This window comes from Hypomesus nipponensis, chromosome 5 (genome assembly GCF_054491055.1).
Source record: "Hypomesus nipponensis isolate SF chromosome 5, ASM5449105v1, whole genome shotgun sequence".
Classification (NCBI taxonomy): domain Eukaryota; kingdom Metazoa; phylum Chordata; class Actinopteri; order Osmeriformes; family Osmeridae; genus Hypomesus; species Hypomesus nipponensis.
The window spans coordinates 1,035,039-1,061,919 of NC_140365.1; the positions used below are offsets into that span (position 1 = coordinate 1,035,039).

Here is a 26,881-nt window from a genome sequence, read left to right on the forward strand (position 1 = left end):
ATGACTCTCTTTAAAGCAACTTTCTAAATATTGGACGACAAGCAATTTTTATACATAATTGATGACACATTTTAGACCCTATAATTACCCAGGCCCCAGGCTTGGGTCTGTGCTGCAGTAAAGCCGTTCAGTTTCACCCTCTTCAACTCCCAGCAAAGGGGATGAAACACTGCAGTGTTGTGATCTCCAGTTGCTCTTTGGAAATCCAGCGTTTTCTTCACACAAGACCCCTTGACACAGACAAAACAATCACATTTTAGTCGTTCTCAAACCCTCTTTGAGGCGCGTGTGAGTGTGTGCGTTTGCGCGTGTGCATTTCTGCGTGTGTATAGTGACGCAGGAACGCGCGTACATTTTATAGATTTGTGTTTTGACTATGCTCTTGTGCAGACAAGAACAAATCGAGCGTTTCTCTAGTTAGTGACTCCTTCTGTGTTCCCTGGAAGCGTTCATGTGTCTCTCAAGGACGTGGTGTCTGTCTCACTGCACCTGGGAGAGCACAGCCCCCCTCAGGCTTCATGTTCTGTGTCCATTACCTCCACATTACTCCACCTCCCACAGGACACTTTAGAATCTACCTAAATGCTTTTTCCAATGACCAAAACATCCAAAGGAAGATTCTTGGGGGTTTGAAGTACACACATGGTAGTGTTTGAAATGTTGCGGAAAATTACAACACGTAAGATGAAATGTCAGGATGTAATTTGCAATATAAATGTATGTGTTTGACGTGGGTTACAAATCAAACATCAAGTTTAGAGCGATGAACTATTTTTAGTGAGCCTTCTTGGATGAAACTTCAGCAGTTTCAAAAGGTCACATATAACTGACTGTCAATCTTGAGTTGTGCCTTATGATTACATAGGCCTACATAGTTCTGTTTCAGAGTGATACAGGTATGAGGTCACCAAATTTAGATGACAAATAATGGCATTCAAGTACCACAATGTTAATATTCAATCCAACAAGAAAATATAAGTGTGTTGATGCAGTGTTAATCTAATTGCAGATTTAAAAGGACTATGTCCATTATCAATGTTGATTCAAGTTATATTGTTAGTTGATGGGCAATGAGTCCCAAAACACCTATATCATTGATATACTTCACACAATTACAATCCAATCCAATAGAGGGCAACATTGTCAAAAGATAAATTAGAATTGTTCTCTTCCCGGACAGAACCCTCAAACTTTTTCTTCTGAAACAGACCTATTTTTATATTATTTTGACGTTTGAGTAGGGATATAAAGCCACATTATGAACTACACTATGTAACACGGACACCATGTAAAGTCTGACTACCTGACCTGTTTAAAACGTCTTCCATTCCCCGGACATTTAGACCTAAATGTAGATCTACTGCAGTTCCTGCAAATGTAAGCACCAAAATTATCTTTTAATGACCATTTACACAGGCTACTGTACACAATCTTCGTTTCTCCCGTCAAGGGAAGGATGAACAACTGTGTAATGAGGATTGTCTAACTGTTGATTGGTTGGATGGCCTGAGCTTTTCTCAGCGTTGCATTACGTATGCAGCAGAGAGAGCGCGAGGATCGACTCCCACAGTAGGCTATGCATTGCATGTTGGAACTACTGTAGCCTGCCCGTGGAACTGAACGCGAGTGAGTTGAGTTCAGTACAGACTCCCGGTCGAAGTTTTTAAAGAAAGTGTCTTTATTTGGAATTTAATAGGCTATTAAAGCCTAACCGAATGCGTAAATGCCGTGAATAATTCTAAAGCTTTCTTTGGACGGGATCAGATCACGACGGACTTCGAGCATGAGTTGGTATCTAGAATAGCTCTACTGTTTTGAGATATTTCAACGGGCTGATATGTAAAAATACTGGAGACATAATTCAAAGTTGAAACGAAGCAAGGTTTTTCTGTGTGTTTTGTTGTTGCTGCAGCCGGTGGTATTGCACGGATGGAGAAGGCTTCTCTTAAGATCCGCAAAATGTTTTATGCGTGTTCTTGATCAATGAAATGAACTGGATGTATATTTTTAGACGAAACAGAGCCAGATCACAAATGTGCCAAATGGACATAACAGATTCTTCTCAGATTCAAGGACAAAAGGGTCACATTTAGGCAACTGCATTAAATGTGACGGAAGAACGGAAAAACGCACGACAGTTCACGGGTTTGCAAACGACCCCACTTGTTACCTGACCGGACACATTTTGACCAGTGGATAACAGTGACAATTTATAAAGTAGCTTTATTATTGAGCTACGGTGTGTGTGACCTAAACAATTTTTCCACGTCAAAAGGTTCTGTGTAATAATTTCCACCTGCTATTGTTAGCGCGGCCAGCACGGAACACAGCGCCTTAGTGACAGTTATCAATAACCACCATCAACTTACTGGATTTCAAGAATCTTCATGCTATGCTGGCGAATGGGATGTGAAATTGTGCGCGATTCACACTGTAACCACGTTTCGAACAATTTAGTTGCTGCTTGATTTACCTCACTCATTCAGCGTGGAGATGGCTGGCTCAGGTTGCAGTTGGAAGTACTACCTATGGATTTTGACAGTGTTTTCCAGGTCGCTGTTGCCCATGGCAAAGTCTTTGGAGTCGGTGATATGGAACTCTCAAAATCCCAAGTAAGTGCCCTTAAAGGATGCAACAAAACATAAAAATAATCCCGCACGCGAGGGCCGCCTTCTATAAACCAATGTATATTGGTAATGGTCTTTTTAAAAAGGCATACATTTGTTGTCTTCATTTAGATCGGTATATGGTTATGGAGTGAATAATTTACTAGCACGGTATCACTTAGGACCCATCATGTCCTGGTAGCCTACATTCTTTAGGAGGACAAAGTGGTTTGAGCGGCAGGAGCGTCTGTATGTGTGTGTGTTTTCTTGTATTTGTGTTTTCAGGTGTTCTCTGGATTGATTGCCACACACACACACACACACAAGTTTATCCATGTCTGTTTGACTTTGAATGATCCATCCCGTCTAATATAATAACTACACTCTAAACTGTCAATCATCCTCTTCCATAATCATAGCTTCTGTGACAATGATTACTTTGTCAATTTAAAGTAGTTTGTACCATTGAGTATACCACATATATTTTAAATTAGCAAAAAAAATTTGCAAATATTATATTTAGAACATCTATAATACTACATTTTTAGTTTTAAAACTTGTGCTTAGGGGAAAATAAAAAAGTACTACCAACAGTTGTGTGTATCAGACCAGCCAACATCACTAAACAGTGATCAGTTTGTTCTTATATTAAAAACTCTCTTCAATATGGGCACATTTTTTTTGTTTACCAAATCTTTTGAAATTTTTAAACAAATAAAATATCCTTGATATTAACGGCACAATACATATTCCAGAATTAGGCCCAAGTTGGTCGGTGATAGAATCGAGTGAAGTTGTTTTGATAGACCTTGTCCTCATCAGTCAGTGTTAAAGTATTGGACACCGAGCAGATGTTAAAATAAGAGCTTTGTGTTGTTGTACAACAGTTGCTGTCTGTTTTCTTAAGTGACTTGATGTTTGTTTACCCATCCCACCTAGTGGTACTGTTTTACCCACTCATACCCCAACAACGCTTGTAGTTGGGTCATCCTGAGTGCAAGCAATGGAAACACTGATAAAGAAATGGGTTGCATGACTAAAGGACTATATAAAAGCATCGGACAAACGACAAAAACAAGTATTTAAAAAGTTGTAGTTTAAGTTTTTAATTGTGTGTCATAAAACTGTCATTAATAAACAGCAGTAGCAACCATTTTGTATCAATTGTATCAGTCTTGTGTAAAACAAAGATACAATTTATGTTTTGGTATTCTTTTCAATGTTTAATATAAAACATTGCAACTCAGTTTTCAGTTAACACGTTACACCCACACAAAGTGGTATTTTCTCAAACGCATTTTGAGAATACCAGTATCTAGTGTTTGTAATTGATAACATAGCAAAACACACCCCAAGCAAGCACTCTCAAGAAGCCTAAATAAACATTGTCTGGGTTCTGGTTGGCTGTAACAATTTTATGACTTGAGGTGATGGCCCAGCAAGAAGCTTATAGATGTCTAACTGGGAAACAGACATATGGAATAACACGACCCCCACAGTAGAACTGTTAAATCACTCTGCAAAGCTGCTTACAGGCTTTCCACAGTCATTCCAGCCAAATCAGCTCTCCAATTTTTTAAAGACACGTTTTCGCAGACGTCCCTGTGTAGCAGGGTCTTTGCCATTATCTGTGTTTGTTGTTTGCTTGAAGCTTGGATGGGAATTGTGATGTTCATGAAGCTGCACACCTTGTTAGGTTCTGCTCTCAGTAGAAGGCCAACGGTGAAATAATTTGAGCTCAGTAATTTACATTTCTTTATTCACGTCTCTCATACTGTAAACAAATAAAGATATGGAAACTGGGTAGAGCAACAAACTACAGCAAAAATAGACTGTGTTTTTGTTAAAAGATCAAGTCTGTAGTTGAGAAGAGACTTGGCAAGGATTATGGTTTTTCTTGTGAACTAATTAAACAGGTTGGCAGTTATATGTCTTTTTGTATTGGTTTGCATGTCTAGAGAAAATCCGCAATGACATCAGGCGAAAATTCTGCAAATAGCTTAGAAGACCTTACATAGTTCTGTATCAACTCTGATGACATCATTCAACTGTAATCTCAGAGAGACAGAACATTTCCGAAGGGGAAATAGATTCTAATTGGATTTATTGATATTGAACAAACCTGTTTCTCTCTAATTTCTCAAGAGGGAATAAAATAAGAGGGGTAATTGAAAATCTGTCTTTAATTAGTAAAAGTGGTTTGTTTGCTCCCTTTGCGAGGGCCGTTCAGAAGAAACCTAAGAAATACCTGAACAAAATTGTTACATGTATCTTTTATGCAAAATAAATAAAATAATCTTTTTCAGCATATGAACTTAGATTCAATAGATTCCCAAAATATACTTAAATTAAATGTGATGGAAAGTTATGTTTTTGATCAATTGTTTTAACACACAGGGTGCTAATTTATATGTTTTGACAGTGATATTGTTATCGTTTTCCCCTATGACATCCCTGATCGTTTTCAGAATGCTGGTACTGTAATTTTGATCTTTTTACAATAACACGTAAAAGTGTTAAACAGGACCAAGCAGGTGGTGCAAGTTACTGTGTCTACAAGAGTTAGCATGTTCCTCCACTTTGACTGGAGTCAACCTGCCTTCGCTTGAGAACAGAAATAGCCCTAAAGAACATATTTTTCCATTAAGTTCTTAAGGGCTGGTCACAAAGGTTATGGACTTAAACTTTCTTTAAAAAAAATATTTTTTATAATATTCAATTATTTCATATTATATTCTGCAAATATCCAACATATCAATATATAACATCATGTAGTCAGTGATCAGAAATCACTTTCGTGCCACTAACTGGTTTCTGATTAGTTATCCAACAGACAGGCAGTTAAATAGATAATGAATTCCCCAGACGAGACAGATTAATGTTTTAACCAGTAAGTTAATGAATTATCAGGGTTATCAAGTGAATAGAACAAGCTTTAAGATACCATCGTGTGAGGAAAAGCTATTAAATAACTGCTGGCCCATTGTTTAGTTAAAAACCTATGGTTTAACCCCCAAGACAATGCTTTCAGATATGTTGTACAATACACACAAGCGCAGTAAATAATTGATTCAAATGTAAACGACGCTGTGTTTGAAATAAATGTGCAGTCCTATGGCTTCCACGGCCGATTGTTAAGTCACAGCTTGGAGATTGTGCGTCAGATGATCAGCTAGCAGACGGAGAGAGGCCCATGTGTTGGAGACGCATAGACGAGAAGCTTTTCCTTGCTGTGGCATCATGATCAATGCTCCTGTGATTAGAAGTGACAGTCCAGAGATTAACTCTGTCACTGTTTAAATAGACTGTGCCAACCCTCCGGTCTGTAATGAACCCAGCTATGGCCCTGCTCCCTGGGTTTCAGACTGAGTTTACACAAGAAAGGGAATCCTTTGAGGGGTGTCACAGGAGTGTTTTTGCCCCCCCCCCCACCCGCATGCTGTTTCTGATAACGTTTCACAGGAACCCAGACTCCCGTCACAAAGAGCTGGGACTTCAAGCCACCCCAGTACGGCTTAGTTCCGGGAATGAAAGGAGGGTAAAAGCAGTCATTGTGTCATTAGGGACTCTGATATTCCACCTCTAGAAAAGCGTTAGTGCTTGAGGCTAGGCAGTCATCCTGATGCCGCCATTTTTCAGCTTGCATAGTAGCTCAGGCTAACACGCCAGGACTGGATTCATGAGTCGTGTTGTTTGCTGTTGTATGCTGATGATTCAGAGCTGCATGCAACATGGAAATGGCAGCTAATGGAATCTGTACTTCCTCTTGTGTGGATCGTATTTCCTCTGTATTTAACAACATAAATGTTTTAGGAACCTTGGTTGAATTTTTGGGTCGCCGTTCTTGGCACAGTTGCTGCCCTAACAAGTTTACGAAGCTTCTTCCCCAATTACTTACTTAATATTCTGGGTTGTGTTGTTGAGAGTCACTGGGGAAAAACGTTTACTGTCAAACCAACTGTTAATGGACTGTCGAAATCTCTAGCAGTCAAAAATAGAATTGTTGATGTTATTTTTGTGACTTTTTTCCCCTTGTGCCAATGCAAAAATATTTCAATAAATTATTTTGACAGTTTATGCAGAGAGTTATTATGCCCTGACTCATGCAGAAATGCTCTTTAAAAGTAGATCTCTCTAATGGTTGAACAAAGGCATTTACATTCTCATACAGTCTCAGCCAAATTATGCTGTTGTGAAACATTCATGTTGTCTAGAAGCTGATTTGTTTGCTTGTATAGTATTCTATAGATGGGATAGTAAAGATGAACTCACAGGCCTAAATGTGTAAGCATGAGCGCCCATAAACATAGACCACTGTACTTGAGGCTGCAAATACTGTAGCTGCATAATAGAAAGAAAAAAATTACTATCTGCCAGAGGGCTTCAGTCCTGATGGCCGTGGTTTCATAACTGACATTTATCTGAATTTGCATGCGAGAACAGATTCATGTGTTTTTCCATCTCTTCACCCAGTTCCATACAGTTCACTGCAACTCTTTGAGTCCCTATTAACTGCCAGAGCCGTTTCAGTTTGTTGTTGAACAGCACAAGAACACCATTGTTTGGCACTTTCGATCCATGACTGTTCCCTAAGTCAACTTCAACGGTCATCGGACTCTACCAAACAATCAAGGGATTGGGGATCGGGGGAGGAGGGTGTGAGCGCTACATGCCTGCTAGCTAGCACTTGATCCAACATGGTGGCTGGGGTCTAGTGTTCATGGAGATTGACGAGCACAAGAGAACAGATGTTCCATATCTGAGGGAGAGGTCACACAAATGTGTCGTCAGACAGACTGTTCTGCTTTGTAGTTGTAGGGGACACACATCACCCAGCTGTGATATCTCGACACAGATACGCCGTTCTACAAGTGCCACAAATTGACAAAGGACTCAGGATCCTTGTGGTGGTTGTCCTGGCTGTTTTGCTCCATCAGCTTCACATACAGAGGCAGACCAGATAGATACACGCACCACCAAGGTTAAGGCCTTAACTCAGGCCTGGGTGCGATGCCGGCCTGGGCCAATTCCTCCATCTCCGTTTCCCCTCTCCCTGCTTTCCTGTCTCTCTCTCTCTCTCTCTCTCTCTCTCTCTCTCTCTCTCTCTCTCTCTCTCTCTCTCTCTCTCTCTCTCTCTCTCTCTCTCTCTCTCTCTCTCTCTCTCGAAAAAGTTAAAAATAAATAAATAAATATATATAAAATATAGTTAAGATCTGGAAAACTCGAGTCTTGACCTGTATGAAGTGCGACCCTGAAGAGGCAGAGCTGGTTTGATGATGGTTGAGAGCAGGACGACAGCAGGGAACCTCTCGTGTCTGTCTGGATTCTGGATCAGGGGCCCGGCTCTGGAACGGAAGGCTCTGACAGCCAACCCAAAGCCCGTTAGAGCCGCCGTCTCACAGCAGATTGAACTAAATGGCCGATGCCATGAGCCTGCTGGGTCGAGCACTCCGCAAGTGAGTCTCAGTGCCAGATGGACTTTTTGCTGGAATTAATTTTAATATTAATTATGAAACAGACCCTTTTAATGTTCACAGTTGGTAATGAGAGAAATTACACAGCAGAAATATCTGAACACATGCAAGGATGAGAACAGTCATGCTGCCCTTAAGAGTACGCTTATTTATTTTTTCATCCTGGCGAATCATTTACATTTCTTGAACACATTTCTTGACAGCTCTGCCTGTCTGCCTGCCTGCCTGCCTGCCTGCCTGCCTGTCTGTCTGTCTGTCTGTCTGTCTGTCTGTCTGTCTGTCCAGCTCCACAAAGACCAGCCATCCCGTGGGTCTGTAAGCCTGCGCTCTCTCCCTGCCCCCTTTAACCCGTTCCTCCGGGTTCTTCCACGACCCTCTACGGGCGTAGCTGTGTGAATGACCAGCATGAAAGGATTCCCCCGACCACTGCTCAGAGCTGGGCTGCTCAGGGGGGGGGGGGGGGGTAGGTGGATTAAAAGTCACGCTGGTAACGGTGCTGCTCCCTAGAGCTGGCAGGTCCTCAAGCAGCAGAGTGCCCTGGCAGCTGGACAGAGCAGCTCAATAGGCTCACGCCGGGAAGCATTCTCTCCCCGCTCTATACAGGAGGCAGCAAAGGAATCTGCCCAAACGCAGAAGAAGAAGCAGGGGTGGGGGCCGGGGGGGTTGTGGGGGGGCCGGGGGGGGTTGTGGGGGGGCCGGGGGGGGGGTTGTGGGGGGGCTAAGAACAAACAGGATCCTAGTTTTTTTTTTATTCTTATGAAGTTTAGACAAACTTCAGTTAGCTGCAGTTATAGTTTGAATTCTTCTTTGAAACTTAGCAGAGAAAATTAAAGCCTCGCTCAGTTTTTGCGATTGTGCAGTAGTGGCTTGAGGCTGTGTGCCCCAGGGAGGGAACAGGGCAATCCTAAGGGGCTTAGAGCAAGTGGGATTGGAAGTCCATTAATGAATTATTTTGATTTCCTGGTTATTCTGATGGAGGGAAATAGTCAGAGTTTTAGAATTATTTCCTCACCTACTTATTTAGAACTTTTCTTAAAAAATTGATTTGTTTTTTATTGTATCTTTTTTTTTTTTTTTTAAGGACAATTGAGGCTGCTGAGGACAATGCAAACACAACAAAAATAATTTAAATCCCACAAACGAATGAATTTGCTTTTGAGAGGTGGTGGGTGTCCTGTCAGGCTGAAGTTTCAGAGGAAACGAGCAAACAATTAAGTTCCCAACAAAGCCAGATTGAAATGATTCTCCTGTTTGGTCTTTCACGTTAAAATAAATGACATTGTCTGGAGAACAGGTACTTGTCCGAGAGAGAAGGGCATTGTCTGACTGCAGTGAGCTCAAAGGCCACACAGTACAGACACAGACCGATGAGATGGTGACTCTAACTCCCCAATGGAATGTTTCCTGTTTTTAAATTGGCAGTTGAAAACTACTGAAGGCACTGAAATACCACAAACTAGTCCTTTTTATAACGCATCTCTTCTCATGATTTACTTTCTTGCTTGTTCTGCAGATGACACACGATATTTACATGCTATTATATTCTGGATCAAGGTCATCCTTGGCAACTTAAAATATTTGTATTGGTGGGAAGTTTTGATGGAGAGTTTTTCTATTTAACCTCAACTGAAAAAGCTGGGTTGAACCTCCTCTAAAGTGAGGATTAAAACTTGTTTGAGTCAGAAGTTTCGCCACACTACAACTGCCTTTTAGCGATTAGTCTTGGTGCATCTGTCATGAGAATTCTGGTGAACAAGCTGTGTTTAAAGGAAGCTTGAGATTATGTAAACCAACAGATGTGTTTTAAATCGAAGGCCATTTCAAAAACTAGACTCTTAACACAAGGAACAATATTTTCATGGTTGACTACTGTGTTTTTGAAGTGAGAAGCGAGTTCGAGCAGTTGACACTTCAAACAACCCTGTCAGCCCAACATCTGCCATACCAAAGCACCCAGCATGCAACGCCCAAATCGTAATAGTTATTTGATACCGGAGGATAATATAAAGGCATTCTTTGCTATCAGGCTAGCCGTTCTAAAACCCCTGATTCCAGTGTTCCCAAATCTAGTCCGACTGAATAATCTGGCGATAAAAGAGGGAGGAATCTCTAAAAACAGCAGTCCACTGATACAATGTGCAGGGATGAAGAAAGCCAACTGCGTGACAAGTGCTATTATAGTGCGTCAGCATTTATCCCTTCAAAGTGAGGTTTGAAAAAAAGTCTGGCTTAGCACCCCAAAAGTCTATTCAGATTTTCTTTAATACAGCTCTAATTCTCTGCGTGGAAAAAAATATAAAGAAATAAAGACAATTAAATATTCTAATCTTTCCTAAGAATCTAAAACGGAATACTAACGGACATGTTTATGAGATCAAATGTAATTCTTCAAAACCCCAATAATGAGGGATAATTCTCTTGGGGTTTTATTCAGACTTATTGTGGGAAGAAAAAAATGTATCTGGGTGGGTGCCTTGCCGGGCCTGTAAAAGTAAAGGGATGGTGCTGTAGCTTTAGCATTGTGTCTGCTCAAACACAGTTCTGCCTGTGTGCCTGGGCTGCTGTGGTGGCAGTCACATTGCAAGCTTGCAGCTGTCCCCACAGAAGGGAAGACCGTCCGTCTGAGGACTTCTCCGGTGTCAGTATGCCCGATCTCTGCGAGATTAAGGGCGAGTATCGGTTGCAGATGGTCCTAATGGTGATAATATAGCTTCCCTAATAGCATGTCTTTCCCCCTGCTGTCTTAAGCTATTAGCCGGCTGTTCCACAAAAACAAAAACAAAGTGTGAGGGCTACAATTAAGAAGGAACAAGCCTCTGAGAGAACTGGACTGTCAACTTTGTGAGAGTAGCACGGTAGTACACACCCCAGGCAGTGAAGCAGACGTTTTCACAACAGCCTCGTTTGGACCGATTCAATCTCCCGGCTTTTTCAGGTTTTTTTTGTGGTCCCACGAGTGGTGGATATTTGTAGTTGTTGTGTTAGCGTCACTTTTACAAATGGAAGCGTGTTGGCCTGCTCTGTCTGTCTGTGTGTGCTGTGGTGCTGCCCATGTTTCAGGGGGTGCCTCCTTTGTAGTCGATGAAAGAATTAAAATTTATGTTTTTTTTAATTTTTTTTTATGGGTTCACAGAGACGTTTTGTTCACAACAAGCGTAACAAGCACTCCCTCACCATGCCCAAAAGGTCAAAGTTCAATGAGTTGTTTCATCTTAGTTTCCTCTTGACAGTAAACAGTGTGTTTCTGCCTGCTGGGTGGAGATTTAATTTGCATTTATATAGACGGCTTCATCTCTCGAGTTAAGCATTGTCTTTGCTGTCATCAAGTTTTACATGACAGGCACGTGTTTCCAAGAGAGTGATTTTACACTTGATATGTCCTCTCAAACAAAATGGAGCATCAGAGCAAAGCCCTCTCACGAGAAATACATATGTTAGCTAGTTGACTGTGATCCCAATCAGTGGAAATTGTCACATTGTGGTGCTCAGCTAACCCGTGTGAGATTGAGTTGTCACTCCTAATGGCAGGCCATCATTGAGTTCTCTTTGTTGCCTTCTTTGCTGTGAGGCACTGCTTCTTTCTCATCTTTGCTTGCCTCTGAAAGGATTGTCTCAGGGTTGTACGAAGAGACGGGGCAGACAACATGTAAATGCAGGCAGGCGGAGACCTGCAATTATTTAGATTTGTCTGTGAATGCTGAGGGGTTTTGATGAACTATTTATTCAAGATCAACTTTCAGACTTCAGCTGTCGTGCTTCATGGATGAAGTGTTCTAGTTCCAGATGAGGTTTTTTTATTTGATGAAAAACATATTTGCTGTTAATGCTGTATTTCCACAACCTCCAGACTAGCCTTGACAATCAAATAGTTGTTGTGCCAAAGATGTTTGAACTTGCTGTGCCAGGTGTTTAGGAAGCCTCCAAGGCTTTCTTCAGACTAACATGATGGTTTAAACAGACACTGTAATGACTATAATCTTTGTAAGTGTTGATAGATAAGTAGCCTTGGAGAGCGACCTAATATTGCATCCTTTTGTCCCATTAATTAGCTCTGTCCTCAGTGACAGTCAGGATTTGTGATGTGTTCATATATAGGAGAGGTAACAACATCTAGGCCAGCTCAACACTAATTATATGACCTGTGTGTGAGACAGAATTACTGAATGAACCGACAGACTTTGCAGATGAAGTAATGACATTTGTGAGTCTTAGGTCTTAGTCTCTCAGGATGTGCTGGCCATGCTTTTTTCCAGTTTGCCAAGTCAGACCTGTTAATGTACTCATTGTTGGTTACTGAGCTAATGAGCTGCGTGTCTAACCTGAACAGCGACTCTGATGGGGAGACAGATCCTCATTAAGTCCTTTCTGGAACCGATTCCGTGTAAGGAACTGAATTCAGATCAGTTCCAATCACGTCAAATGCTGCTTGAGAATGTCAGCGCGCAATATTTTAGATCACTGAAAGGTTTCAAGTTCCCTCAAGCAAGGCCACAGACTTCCAGATAGGAACAGTCAGTGTAGCATTTGGAAATACTATTCCCCACTACGGTTTGTCCTTACTTTTGTATTTCTTCTTTTCCTCCTCTCCCCTCTATAAATATCTAGTGAATTGTCTCAAGGTTACATGTTTAAAGTCGACTGCAACTCTGAGCCTCTGGACAGGTCCAGTCACAATGCATTATTGAGAGATGTCCTTTTCCCCAGTCGGCTGCATAAAGAAAGCTGCCAATCACGTGTTCCGTGTCAGAGCTGAAGGGAGAGTAAGCCAAGCTCATCGTCTCAATCCTCTCCACGATGACCTGTGGCATTTCCTCTTCCAATCCGATGGGAACGCACGCAGGCGTCGCCGAGCGAGCGAGCGAGGGAGGGGGGGAGGTGGGAGGCGTATCCGGGGAACCTGCTTCAGGAATGCCATGCTCGTCCAAGCAAGAGCAAGAGAACTGTGATGGTTCATTTCCCAACAAAGAAAGATAAATACAGAACACTGTTACAGGAGGTGTAGAATCAACACAACCCTTTATTCCCTTCATAGTTTGTACAGTTAGATCATAAATCTCTTCATGTCTGGTTTTGTCCTGTTCCCTGGTTGCCATGCGTTGTCATGTGGGACCTGTCCGAGGGTCATGTGTGGTGTTCAGAGTTATTACCAGCAAGGACCTGCCTCTGGGCTTCCGGGCGTGAGCTGGATAAATGAGGCTGGCTTTCTGGATGCGGAACAGCTCATTTCACGTCTAAGCCGAAGAAAAACATATAAAAGCAGGAGTGTAAAGTTGAAAGCAGCACGTTAACTGTGACATCAGAGCAGCATGTTTACTGTGACATCAGAGCAGCACGTTAACTGTGACATCAGAGCAGCACGTTTACTGTGACATCAGAGCAGCATGTTTACTGTGACATCAGAGCAGCACGTTTACTGTGACATCAGAGCAGCACGTTTACTGTGACATCAGAGCAGCACGTTTACTGTGACATCAGAGCAGCACGTTTACTGTGACATCAGAGCAGCACGTTTACTGTGACATCAGAGTAGCACGTTAACTGTGACATCAGAGCAGCACGTTTACTGTGACATCAGAGCAGCGCGTTAACTGTGACATCAGAGCAGCGCGTTTACTGTGACATCAGAGCAGCGCGTTTACTGTGACATCAGAGCAGCGCGTTTACTGTGATATCAGAGAAGCGCGTTTACTGTGACATCAGAGCAGCACGTTAACTGTGACATCAGAGCAGCGCGTTTACTGTGACATCAGAGCAGCGCGTTTACTGTGACATCAGAGAAGCGCGTTTACTGTGATATCAGAGCAGCGCGTTTACTGTGACATCAGAGCAGCGCGTTTACTGTGACATCAGAGCAGCATGTTTACTGTGACATCAGAGCAGCACGTTTACTGTGACATCAGAGCAGCACGTTAACTGTGACATCAGAGCAGCGCGTTTACTGTGACATCAGAGCAGCGCGTTTACTGTGACATCAGAGAAGCGCGTTTACTGTGATATCAGAGCAGCGCGTTTACTGTGACATCAGAGCAGCGCGTTTACTGTGACATCAGAGCAGCATGTTTACTGTGACATCAGAGCAGCACGTTTACTGTGACATCAGAGCAGCACGTTTACTGTGACATCAGAGCAGCATGTTTACTGTGACATCAGAGCAGCACGTTAACTGTGACATCAGAGCAGCGCGTTTACTGTGACATCAGAGCAGCGCGTTTACTGTGACATCAGAGCAGCGCGTTTACTGTGTCTTTAGTTTAACACCCATCGCTGCCACTCACTGCATCTAGTTCACTCATTTTATCAACAAAGACTCTAAATTACTAAATTAACTCAATTCTCTCTCATTGTCCCATAAGCATGAAGAGATTCCAGTGGAATGTAGTCAGGTTTCGGGTTGTCCCTAACCCTAGATTCAAGCATTTTTCACACCTTTCTCCAATCTCTGTAATCATGTTTCTGTAATCGCCTGCTTCTGTAATTACCCGCCTCAAAAACCAAGCATTGCTGTTCTCCCCCTCTTCTGAAGTCATGCTGGTGCTAGGAGAGGAGGGGTAGTGCTGCTGGGGAAGGCCTTCAGCCATTGTTGTTGTCTCATTGTTCAGCATTCCTTTGTGGTTGGTATTTACCGTGTCATACTTAAGAAGCAAATAACTGTTTTACAAATATATTTTGGCCAAGTCATGCCGTTTTACCGCCGTGGTAAGTTTATGTTGGCTAGTGTTCTCAGTTACCAAATTATTTTGGGTGTCTGAAACTGCGTTTCTTTAGTTTGTACATTGTAGACAAAGCAATCTTGTTTGTTCTTTTCAGGTGTCGACTTTTAGTCATCGTGCGGGGAAGTTGTGTGCAAGAGTTTCAGTTTGGGAGTGTCTAAGTTAGTCATACCTGGGGCGCTCGTCCATTTTTTGGTCTGAGACGGCATGGTGTCTGTGCATGCGTGTTCGAGTTGGGAATGCTCACATGCTCCAACAGGTTTCCAAGTATTCGAGAACTGTGTGGTATCATTTTTCTACAAGTCAACGAGTAGTCACTAATCTCAAATGTAAACAGAACTTGCAGATGCAACCGTAAAACCTCTCTGCCTTGTTCCGTCAGCTAGAAGGATGCATCAGAAGCAACGTGACAGCTTATTCTTCACATCAAGTACATCTGATCCCTCTTTTGATAGTGGGTGTAGATGAAATGAAGAAGGCGAGATATCAAGGCAACACACAGATGATGTTGACACACGTTTTGACTCTCTGACTAGCTTTTCAAAAAGTGTCAGGATAATTGACATGAGAAGTTGATTCTCACTGCTAGCCCAGGGCTCTTCTCTCCAGAATACAGACTCAACTGAAGCTTCTAACAAGGGCCTTGATCCGGATGACACACAGTCATGTCGCAATTACTGAAGCCCAGGAGATCGCATCTCCATGAACTCGAGATCTGGATGTACAGTAATGATCGCTAACATGACTAATGACTAAATGTAAATGGAACACATTGTCTCCCATTGCTAACACAGGGCCTCTTAAAGATGGTCTGACTTGTCCTACTGTAACTATCCACCCACCCAAACTTGATCTCATCCTTGTGTACCATATCCGTGACATGTTGGTTGTTGAGGTTAATCGTTTGTTGATTGGATGTAGTTGTTGGAAATCTGCAGGCCCCTAATAATGAGTGACTAACAGTTGTAGGAGGAAAGGTAGGCTGATTATCTGCCTACTTGTCACGAAATGTAGTTGGCTATAGTTGCAGTGTAATCAGCTTGGCAGGAGGGATATATGTTATTGGCTGTAAAAGTCTTCTTACAGCTGAGCACTGTGCTACAAGTGTCTGTAAACTAGACTGCAGCCCATTCACTCAAACGCCATTCTACTGGAATGAACAATGCCAAGCTTGTATTTAGCAACCGTAACCAAAGAACTGCTTTAGGGGTGAAATGGCTGTTTGTACTGTACCCCTATAAGGTATTCTACTATAAAGGAGCAAAGACATTAACCGTGTGTTAACTGAAGCTGAGGGATGGTGTAGGCCACCCTGGTGAAGCACCTCATGACCAGTTGTCAGATCCACAGCTCACAGGTATGGTTTGTGCCGACTGTTGCCTACATGGTGAGGGGTCGTAGAATAGGGTTTTGTTTATTGGATGCACAGCATTGCATGAACAGCTTTTTCGAAACGTTTGTTTTTGATGATGTTCTCTCAGTAAAACAGCTTGTTTGACTTGTGGTTCTCTTACCCTTAAATTACTGTCAGAGCCAGAAGATGTTTTTCTGTTAGTTAATGATTTGCAGGCTTGAAGGAAAACGATACCTGCCAATCTGCATTTTTATACAACACCAGAAATAGGCCTGGGGTCAGACTGGTCCTGGGAGGACTGTCTGGATGCAACAGACATGTTTAAAACAGCTCCTCAGAAAATAAAGCATTATTCTATTATGACTTTGACACAAGCCATCGTAGATGAAGCTTAACTTTCAAATAACGAATGCACAGTCCTCGGGACAGAAGGCTGCGAGCACATGCAGTCTACCAGCTCGCCCCAGACCATTGAAGGAGCTCTGAATGGCGCTGGCTTTAGAACCCTGACGAGTCGTACCCTTCTTTGCTTTTCCATTGGATAACTCCTCCTGCAGAGGGGCATTGTGGGATAGACAGGGTATGCCAAGTCATGTGCTTGAATTCCCCCTTGGAATGTGTGGGGGGGGGGGGGCGGAGAGAGAGAGAGAGGGGGGCGATGCCACTCATCCAAGCTCTTTTCTCCCAGTGTGAAGATCTCAGTAGCTTTGTGAGAGCCTGTGAATGATTAAACTTCATTTGCATGGACCACATATTTCAGCTCTTTAATTGGTTGCATTCAAGTTGCTCTAAATCCGTGTTTAGTTGTTTGAAATTGAGTGCGTTTGAGAGTTTTGGCCGAGCGGACTTGTCGTTCGTCCCTGGATGCTGTGAGAGGGAGTTTTGGAGGGAGGAGCTACCTTAAACCCCTGTGGGGTGGGTGGGGTGGGGGGGGGGGTAGCAACAACGAAGGCTTGGTGGGTTCATAGATGTAATTAACTAAAGAAACTTTCATACAAGCCGACTTGCAACATCCCTTTGTTTAACCATAATGACCAACATGATTAAAACAATGGTTTGTAAGATTTATGTTTAAATTCAAGATTGCTTTTTTACCCCTAGGGAAATTTGTCTTGTACATGAAAGCAGCCACATAAAAATACAACTATAGCGCAGAAACGAACATGAAGTTCACAGCACAAACAAGTGTAGCTATATGTGTTAGTGACTCCAATTGGCCTTCTTAACCAGTTTAAAAAAGGCTTTCGGAAATTAGTGTTTTTTTTTCCCATCCAAGCCAACAGCTATAGAATATTCAATCATGTCCAATCAGAGATGATGGGATAGAGGAGGGACACAGAGAGAGAGAGAGAGAGAGAGAGAGAGAGAGAGAGAGAGAGAGAGAGAGAGAGAGAGAGAGAGAGAGAGAGAGAGAGAGAGAGAGAGAGAGAGAGAGAGAGAGAGAGAGAGAGAGAGAGAGAGAGAGAGAGAGAGAGAGAGAGAGAGAGAGAGAGAGAGAGAGAGAGAGAGAGAGAGAGAGAGAGAGAGAGAGAGAGAGAGAGAGAGAGAGAGAGAGAGAGAGAGAGAGAGAGAGAGAGAGAGAGAGAGAGAGAGAGAGAGAGAGAGAGAGAGAGAGAGAGAGAGAGGAGAGAGAAAGGGAAGGGAGGGGGCAGGGAGAATAATTGTGGTAAAAATCATAACGTTTCCATAGCAACTTGTATATGCCAAACTGGTGCATCTTGAAAATGGGATTGGAGAGAGAATGAGGCCTTGTTTCATCTGAAGCCTCAATAGAACTGCCGAGGCTTTAAGTGTTTAGGAAGCACACATGAGTCACGAACAAAAGATCACTTTTTTTTCTTCTTCTTTTTCTTCTTCTTGTCTTTCAGAGTTTGATAATGAGCGCCACAGACAATAAAGATGAGTTTGATCCTTCAAATGTCCCCATATTGCAGTTTGTCCCTGCACCTGCTATATTTAACCCAATTTGATTAAGCAGCTCCCTGCAGTGACAGAGATACTGCCATAAGCGTTAATTTGATTTCAACATGGTTTGTTTAAGGAGCAGGGGAGGGTTGACAGAAGTTGACGTCTTCATTGATGGGTTTGAAAAGAGTGACTGCAATGCAGGTCTTTGTGATGTCAGCTTCTGAGCATAATGGAGCCAAATGTCTACCAGGGGTTACGAACTTGCCAAGTTTATTATAATGCAAATACCCTCACTGCTAAGAAAACATACGTAGAGGTTCCAAATATTGACTTGGTTATTGCCACACCTTTAGTTTCAAGTCACAGAATCTGCCGTTTTTAATTGGTCATTTTCCCTCATTGTTGTCATAACGATGAAACATCAAGATTACAAAATGCTGTGAAATGATAACAGAAGCAAGGTTAATCTCCAGAGCCTATTCCCATCAGTAATCGTACCCTTATGGCTTAAATTGGTGTTTATGTAATGTTTACCAGATTATTGACTTTGAGGGCTCTGAGCCTGGAGCTTGCCGTGACTGTGTCTCCGCTGGAGCCCGTTCTCTAGCGTGTGCGGCAGAGATAAGGTCCCCTTCCCTCTGTATGCTAAACAGATTCCCAGGGAGGGGCCCAGTGAGTCCAGTCTGGAGGGAGAGAGGGAGAGAGAGAGAGACAGACAGACAGAGAGAGACAGACAGAGAGAGACAGACAGACAGAGACAGACAGACAGACAGACAGAGACAGACAGAGAGAGAGAGACAGACAGACAGAGAGAGAGACATTGAGAGAGAGACATTGAGAGAGAGACATTGAGAGAGAGAGAGAGACAGAGAGGCTACCTGGTTCTGACGGATTAGCTGTATTTGAAAATCAGATCCACCTCTTTGGTACATTTTACAAATGCACTCAGCAAAGAAAGAAAAATAGATCTTGTCCCCTTAGATTTTTATATTTGTATTTTATTTTTATATTTGTTTGCTAGCGTTGTGTTGTTTGCTTTAAGAATAATCCATTGGGGAAACTAAGCCCTTTGTTTTACTCTCAAATATTCTCTCAGGATGGTAACTATATTAAATCTTTGGAAATGTTTACGAAGACATCTTTATACGTTTTTCTTTCAGAGAAAAACATGCTCCAAAACAGCGTGCAGACCTGTGTGTGCATCATAACGACTTGATTTCCAGACCTCCCTGCCCATGCCTCTTCCAGGCGGTGTTTGTTTCTCAGTCTCCTAGAGTGCCTCCGCATTGGAAGATGAAACTCCTTACAAACCCTGCCGACCGTGGAGAAAGCTGAAATAAAACCATTCTTCCTCAGATGAAAAATCTGCATTGAAAGGACATGAAAGGATTTGTAAGATGGCAAAGTGAATGAAATGGCAATCATTGAGCACCCCCGATGAATATGCTAATCAATCTCATTAATATTCATTACGCTTTAAAACACATATAATACCCTACTGTGTCTGCTGATTTCTGTCCTGGATATAATAGTAATGAAGCAGAGATCCCTTCCCTGCCACGTCAAATTGTCACTCTAAACTCTGTAAACCGCATTTCCCATGGAAAGTGGTAGGAGGATATTCAGGGCTCAGAGCCTTAATTGTGAAGATGACCTGTAATTTCCACCGTTCGCCGTGGAATCTAAGTAGACTGGGCAGTGTCTCTGCTCGGCCTCTTAGCTCCTCTTAGCAGAAGTCCTGTTTCGTCAGCACAAACCCAATGCAGTATCTGTCTGGACGTCTCAGGTCTCAGAATGGGCTCTCTGCACTCCTCCAAACCTCAGACGTCCTAATCGACACAGGACAGCACCGCAGCGAGCAGGACAGCACCGCGGAGAGCAGAGCGTGGGGAATCGCGAGCTGTTCCGGCTCACCAGGCTCCATTGTTTCGCTTTTTTGTTGTTGTTGTTTTTTGACTTGTCTTCCATTTTGTTTTGCTCATGCGAGACCAAATCCATGAACGGAAGAGGGGGAGCAGACAGAGAGAGAGAGACAGCTCTTCCGCTGTGTCGTGCGTGTGTGTGTGTGTGTGTGTGTTGCTCTGTCACAAAGCAGTTTTATTTTAGGAGTTGAACAAATTGTAACAAAGCTGGTTTAGGTTTCTCCTCTTTTTACAGTCGGCTTCCTCAAATGCAGGGAACCTTTGTGAGACACATGACTTTGTGTTGGCCTCTGGCCGTCCACCTTGTCCTCCTCCGGTCCCGTGACCAGAAACACAGAGGATTATAACAGAGAGAGACATTGCTGCTTTGTGAGCCACTGAGGGTGAGATTGAGAAAGTTTGCTAACAGAGCTACATTATGTAAACCCTAAGAAGAAGGCTTTTCCATCGGCCCAGAAACACTTGGGAGACAATCGTGAAACTAAACCCAGACACCTGATCAGTCCCTGAGAAAGCCAGAGAGAAGAAGGGCAAATCAAACAGGTTTGGGAGGCAGAACAGAGGAGCCAGTGTTTGAGGAGTAAAAGACGCACAACAAACCTAACCGCAGGGCTGTGCATGGTGCCCTGCTCGCTCCAGGCTGCCCACAACTGTTGACAGTGTGTGTGTGTGTGGGGGGGGGGGGGGGGGGGTGTGGGGGGGTGTACACGTTAGTACAGTACGTTTCTATTACAGCCCATGAAACATATCATGTATTTATTTCCCATAATATGTTGCTGGACTCGAGAGCTGTTAATGTTTCACGTAGGTTACATTTCAAGACTTACGGTACATTGGCCTGAACGAGAACGGGAGAACGAGAGGGGGAATTGAGAATGCAACATGGAGAGAAATGGTGTACTGTATGACAGACTGGTGTACTGTATGACAGACTGGTGTACTGTATGACAGACTGGTGTACTGTATGACAGACTGGTATACTGTATGACAGACTGGTGTACTGTATGACAGACTGGTGTACTGTATGACAGTGTACTGTATCACAGGCTGAAGGAAGCTTACAAGATTGACAGTACTTTTTATTATGATAAAATGTTATCATAGAGATCTTTTTGTGTAAGCAAAGCATGGCTAGGGTTTCACAAAGACAGTGAGTCAGTCTCAATCTTTCTGCCAAGACATGAAAGGAATGAATACTGGATGGGTTTTCGCATCACCATGCTGAAACTAGTTGGGTACCGTGTGTGAGCATGTAAAACGAAGAGGAGAACATTTATGAAATTATAAAAGGTGCTTGTACTCAAACACATAGTGAGACTCTCTCTAGCAACCTACATGAGGATGTTTGCACGCAAAGCAGCCACACCAAAACAGAAACAAATAAAACAGATATTGTTCCCCCCTCCAACAGATCAAAACCTCAGCCGGTATCAGCCGTGCTCTCGTACCGGATTCAACATTGGATTATGCTCCTCAGCACAGCGGAGAGAAAGGGAGATAAAGTGTGATGAATCAAAGCCAATCGGTGAAGCTAAATCCAGGAATAGAACTCTGCAAAGCCTGTTGCTTTGAATTGGAGAGGGAGATGTCAAAATACATTGGCTGAGAGAGAGAGAGAAGGCGTGGGGAGTCTCGATAAGGCATGCAGACCATCTGTCCTTCAGCGCTGTCTGTCTGTCTGTCTGTCTGTCTGTCTGTCTGTCTGTCTGTCTGTCTGTCTGTCTGTCTGTCTGTCTGTCTGTCTGTCTGTCTGTCTGTCCGTGAGGCTGCTGAGATTAAACTCAGAGCATGGACAAGTCTGTCATATCGATGCACTGTTGACATCAGGCCTGCGTCTAATGCAGTGTCCTCTTCTGGGTGAAATTATTGTTTGTTTGTTGTGGTTAGATAAAACATCATGTCAGTAAGCACGTGACTGGACAGTATGTCACACTGTCTATCCAAATGTAGTCTAATGTCCAACCCTGTCGTGACTATCTATCTGAAACATTCTGTATGGAGGGTGTGGTTCTTCTTCGACGTGTGTTTAAACTCATCTGCGTGTTAGCTGGTAGGATCTGTTCATGAGGGTCGTGTGTTGATACACTCGGCCTACGCCAATCCAGTACGTGGTCATCTAACACTCTGTCTTACATCTCTCCATATTTGAAATTGGAATGTTTGTCTAAAATATGTAAGTGCAAAAACAGCAACCAACCCCAAAGCAAAGATCCCTCTTACAAGTGGTTGATTTGACGAAAGTTTTGGTCTAAAAAACATTTTTGTATTTCTTTACACAAACTGACCTTGTGTCCCCCCCCCGTCCCCCCCGTGTCTTGCAGGTTCCAGATTGGGAAAGGCCTGGTGATGTACCCACAGATCGGAGACAAGCTGGACATCATCTGCCCCAAGGGGGACATGGGCCGGCCCTACGAGTTCTACAAACTCTACCTGGTGAAGCGGGAGCAGGCAGAGTCATGCAGCACTGTCATGGACCCCAACGTGCTGGTGAACTGTAACAAGCCTGAGAAGGACATCAAGTTCACCATCAAGTTCCAGGAGTTCAGCCCCAACTACATGGGCCTCGAGTTCAAGAAGAACATCAACTACTTCATCACCTGTAAGTGTTTTGCATTTCAGGATACTTTTCCAACAAGTTGTATGTGGTTGTGTCTGAATACTAACAATAGCGGTTATATTATGATTTCCACCATATCATGATGATTGATATGACCCGTTAAAATAATGATTTAGTTCTTCTCCATGTAAGCCCCATAAACTATCCCCCATAATGCACGATGCCCCCTGAAAGCTGGCTTTAGCTCTGGCGAGTGCATAGGGACCGAACCTGTTCTGGTCATCCACGGTTCACAAAGCAGCAGAGGCCTTGACTATCCACCGGCCTGTTTTAAGTGCAGCTGGCTCTCACGTCGCAGTGTGACTCTGAACATAGAGGCGTCCCTGAGTCTCCCCGAGGAGAAATCGTTTCTGTCAGATCCGGTCAGTTGCGGTAACACTGAGACTCAGAGGCAGCGAGGTCATCTCCAGTCAAGCCGGGCTGATGTGTTCTGTTACACATCGCTGGGCCAAGCCCATTGGCTGCGACACCCTAACACCGGCACATAATCGACTTCACCCCACTCCACAGGTCTGCTGCCCAAGGCTACGTGGCTTTAACCCTGTAATCCAGACAGTCTTTAGATCATCTCTACCAGGGAAGAAGCTCCTGCCCTCCTCCACCTCCTCTGAACAGACAAGTCTCTGTTCGTATAACCATCCAAAATATGCATCTGTAACGCCCCCAGCAACTCTTGTTAATGCTTTTATAATGTTTAATATTAGAGGTATGTTTTTGTCCCGCTCTTTCAAGTACAGAGTAGTCGTAGAGGACAAGGAGACCTGGCCAAAAAAACATAAACAAACATTGAGTGAAATTACATTTTTTAAATTAAATTATTTCTCGTTGTACCTTTTTGTGCTTTGTAGATACAAAAACTTTGAGTGAACTGTTTGGAACGCTGTTGATACGTTGAGAATAAGCCAAGGAGCCTGTCACAGTGAGTGTCGGACCTGTGATAGATTAGTGACGAGCTTCAGAGTTCACAGCTGATTCTCTAGTTTCCATGAGAATGACAGCGAGAAGCTGGAGAGCAGGGCCTACATCGCCCAAACGCTTGTTATCTCACAGAAAAGTGTGTTTCTTTGATGTTCTGATCAATAGAGTTCATGGCCCCATAAGAGTGTGCTTCTGGGAGCACTGACAATGTTGTCAAGAAAAATAGTTTGGACAGGAGCGATTTCTTGGTACACCTGCAGGTAAGATAAATTAAAGGTGCGTTTACGTGACAGAGAATGCCGTATGAACTGTTTGTCCTGAGGACTCAACAAATCATGCTTCAAGTGTTTTGTATTGACTGATCCTGTATTTAACATACTGTGGAGGAATCACAGAGGTCACATGTAGTCTGGACCCAGGCATATCAAGCTGTTTTATAGGCCCACGCAGTTCTTATGACATTGGGGAAAATAAAGTACCTTGAAGAGTTTCCTTATTGAGGTCATATCTTAGTTTCCTTTTGACTCAAAACAGCTGACCATGAAATTTCGTGAGACAGCATCGATTCATCATACTGTATTCAATTGCTGTGCCAAAACGTCTCAATACAACTCTGGGGTAAAGATTTTTCTATTAGGCATCACTCTGCTGATAAGATTCAAGTCCCAGGTTTTTATATAAATGTCTGGAGGCAATTGAACTCGTCTGCTCCAGCTTTGAGCACTTAGCTCTCTCTCTGTGAGAATAACTGAGTCGCTCTATGACATAATGTTTTAACTGCTCACTAGCATGGGACTCGTGATCCTTTACGACATTTATACTGCTCTGTAAACATCGTCAGAGCAGAGATAATGCTGAGAATGACTCCAGCGATCGGCCAGGAATTCAGCACGTACACATAGCATTGCGTTTTTGACCTTGGAATCAGAGATATCCTCTCTGTCCTGTTGTTTACTGTGGAGGATTATCTCAGTGGGCCGGGAGCAGGCGTGGGACGGCTCACGATGGGTGGGTTTCGTCTGTGCCACACACAGTTGGCCTAGTCGAGTCCCTGGGTAAACATGGGGATCAGTAGGGGTAGTGGTCAACTCTCCCCCCCTTCCCCCAGGAGCCGTGTCTGTCCCCTGGTCAGACCTGCTCGTCTCAGCAGGAGGGTGTCATTGATCACCCCCTGATGACAACTCCATACCCAAAGGCGTCTGGCAGAGCGAGATCGCAAAGCTGAAACGAGAGAAACAGACAGTTCTTATCCAAAGAACAGAAATCCCTCAAACTAAACACTTGAGGGGTCGGTCTGTGCCTGTCGTGCGTTGCTGTTTTAGAGAGGACAGCCTCCTGGTGTTCTGGGGAAGGAGAGGATGAGAGGCAGAGCTGTGGTCCAGGCAGGAGGCCCTACAGCATCCGCTGGCTGGGTCTTCATGGGGACAGACTGGCTGTGACCTGAGGGCCTGACGGGGATTCAGAGAGACAGCTGTCAGTCCAGGTGGGAGGGAGCGTCTCTTCAAGGACGCCCTTTTAAAAGAGAGGGGAGGGAGAATGCACAGTGTGTGTGTGTGTGTGTGTGTGTGTGTGTGGTATGTGGGATTTCGTCATGAATTATTTTAATCCAGTGATTTGTTTTTGTGTGTCACCCCAACCAGTAATATACATTTTTCAAACATTTTTTTGTGCACACTTGGGAGCAGGTGAGAACACAGAATATGAGGATCTCTAACAGCACTTTTCCACTGCAGTATTCAGTGTTCAAACACCAAAAATTACCTCAAATTGAAACACGGGCCCAATGTTTTTGTTTGAAAGTATTGATTCCATGATGTCACTCTGTGTGTTTGTAAACGGCGTTGCCTTGCCGATACGGTAGAAAGACAGCCTCACAGCAAGTTCATCTTAGCTCAAACTAGTCAAGACTCTGCACAGCTTGTATAGAGACATTTCCCCATATCTCTATGTTTATAGAGAGTCTTCCAGTGATACCCAGCGCAGCTTTGAAGATCTTCAGTCCAACACCATCACAATCCCAGTCTTTCATCTCATTTCATCAAGTTTGTTTCATCATTCAACAGTGGGAGCCTTGATTCTGAGACTTTTCACATTTGAATGCATCACACACAAAACTGAGAAAAAAAGACTGTTTGACAGAATATCCTGAAAGATGTGTATCTAGTTTGTCTGCAGTAAGAGCCAGTTATTACTTCAACAAGCTGTTTTCTCTCACCACGACTGGATCACTTGTTTGTCCAGTTAGCTGGCTTCTGTTGCTGGTCCAGCTGGCTAACTGGACTTGACTCTGGAGCAGTTTGCTGCTAATTCAGACGGATGTCAAACACAAATGGAGCCAGAAAGCTGCAGACATGACTGTGTTCTCCTGACGCGATGCAGCAGGATTCTCCCCCGGCGTCTCTCTGCTCCATCATCCTGGATCCTCTCAGTCCGCCTCTCCTGCCCTGGCCGGCCAGAGTTAACCCCTCCAGAGCTCTCTTTCATATCGGCTTCATCAGAGAGCAGCCAGGAGAGCTGTCACAGTGGAAGAGGGAGCTGCTCTGTAATTGGGCCAGATATGATGCCGCTGGCCCCCTCAGAGCGAAGGAGAGGGAGGGATGGAGGGGGGAGGGGGGCGAGGGAGGGAGGGAAAGGGCTGAGACAGGTATGGAGGAAGAAGAGGGAGGGAGGGAGGGAGGGAGAGAGGGAGGGAGGGAGGGAGGGAGGGAGGGAGGGAGGGAGGGAGGGAGGGAGGGAGGGAGGGAGGGAGGGAGGGAGGGAGGGAGGGAGGGAGGGAAAGGGCTGAGATAGGAAGGGAGGAAGAAGAGGGAGGGAGGGAGGAGAACAGAGGGATGTGGAGGGCAAAGAGAGAGGAAAGGAGGAGATTTGTCATGAAGGCTCCTCGGGCAGCTGACTCTAATCTCCGACCCAGCCCCGGGAATGATGTCATCCACAGCGCTCCATCTTACGCCATGACACGTCCAACTGTCTGCATGTCACTTCCAGACCTCCCAATTCCAGGCTCTCTGCACCCGGGCCAGACCTGGTGAGGTGTTCATGCTGCTGGATAGGTGGACAGGCTTTAACCTGCAGGAGATCATGCATGCATGTTTGGCAAACATGGTACTTTATTATTTATGCTACATTATTTGGCAGTTTTTTTCACCCCAGTGGAAAAGTAATGTACTTGTGTACTGCTAAGTGGAAATGTGGAAAAGTCATGCAAGAGCATTAGGTTCATCACTGAGAGGAAAGACACTGGTACAGTTGAAGAGAGTGGCTAATGTAGAAAGCATGATCGCTGATGGAAACATTTGTTCCATGCTCTCTGGAGAAGCATTAAAAAGCTGGAAAAGCTGAAAAATGAAGACCGCAAAATGTTCAGTTGAAAGG

General features: G+C 43.8%; 1 protein-coding gene across 1 annotated transcript in view; it reads left to right on the forward strand.

Moving 5' to 3' along the window:
* The first annotated feature begins 1,555 nt into the window (after nt 1-1,555).
* Nucleotides 1,556-26,881, forward strand: part of efnb1 (ephrin-B1) — a 43,043-nt gene continuing 17,717 nt past the window's right edge. The window contains exons 1-2 of the mRNA XM_084698310.1: nt 1,556-2,612; nt 22,296-22,573. Of these exons, the coding sequence (XP_084554436.1) occupies nt 2,494-2,612; nt 22,296-22,573 (397 nt within the window). The 5' untranslated portion in view covers nt 1,556-2,493. The remainder of the gene's footprint in view (nt 2,613-22,295; nt 22,574-26,881) is intronic.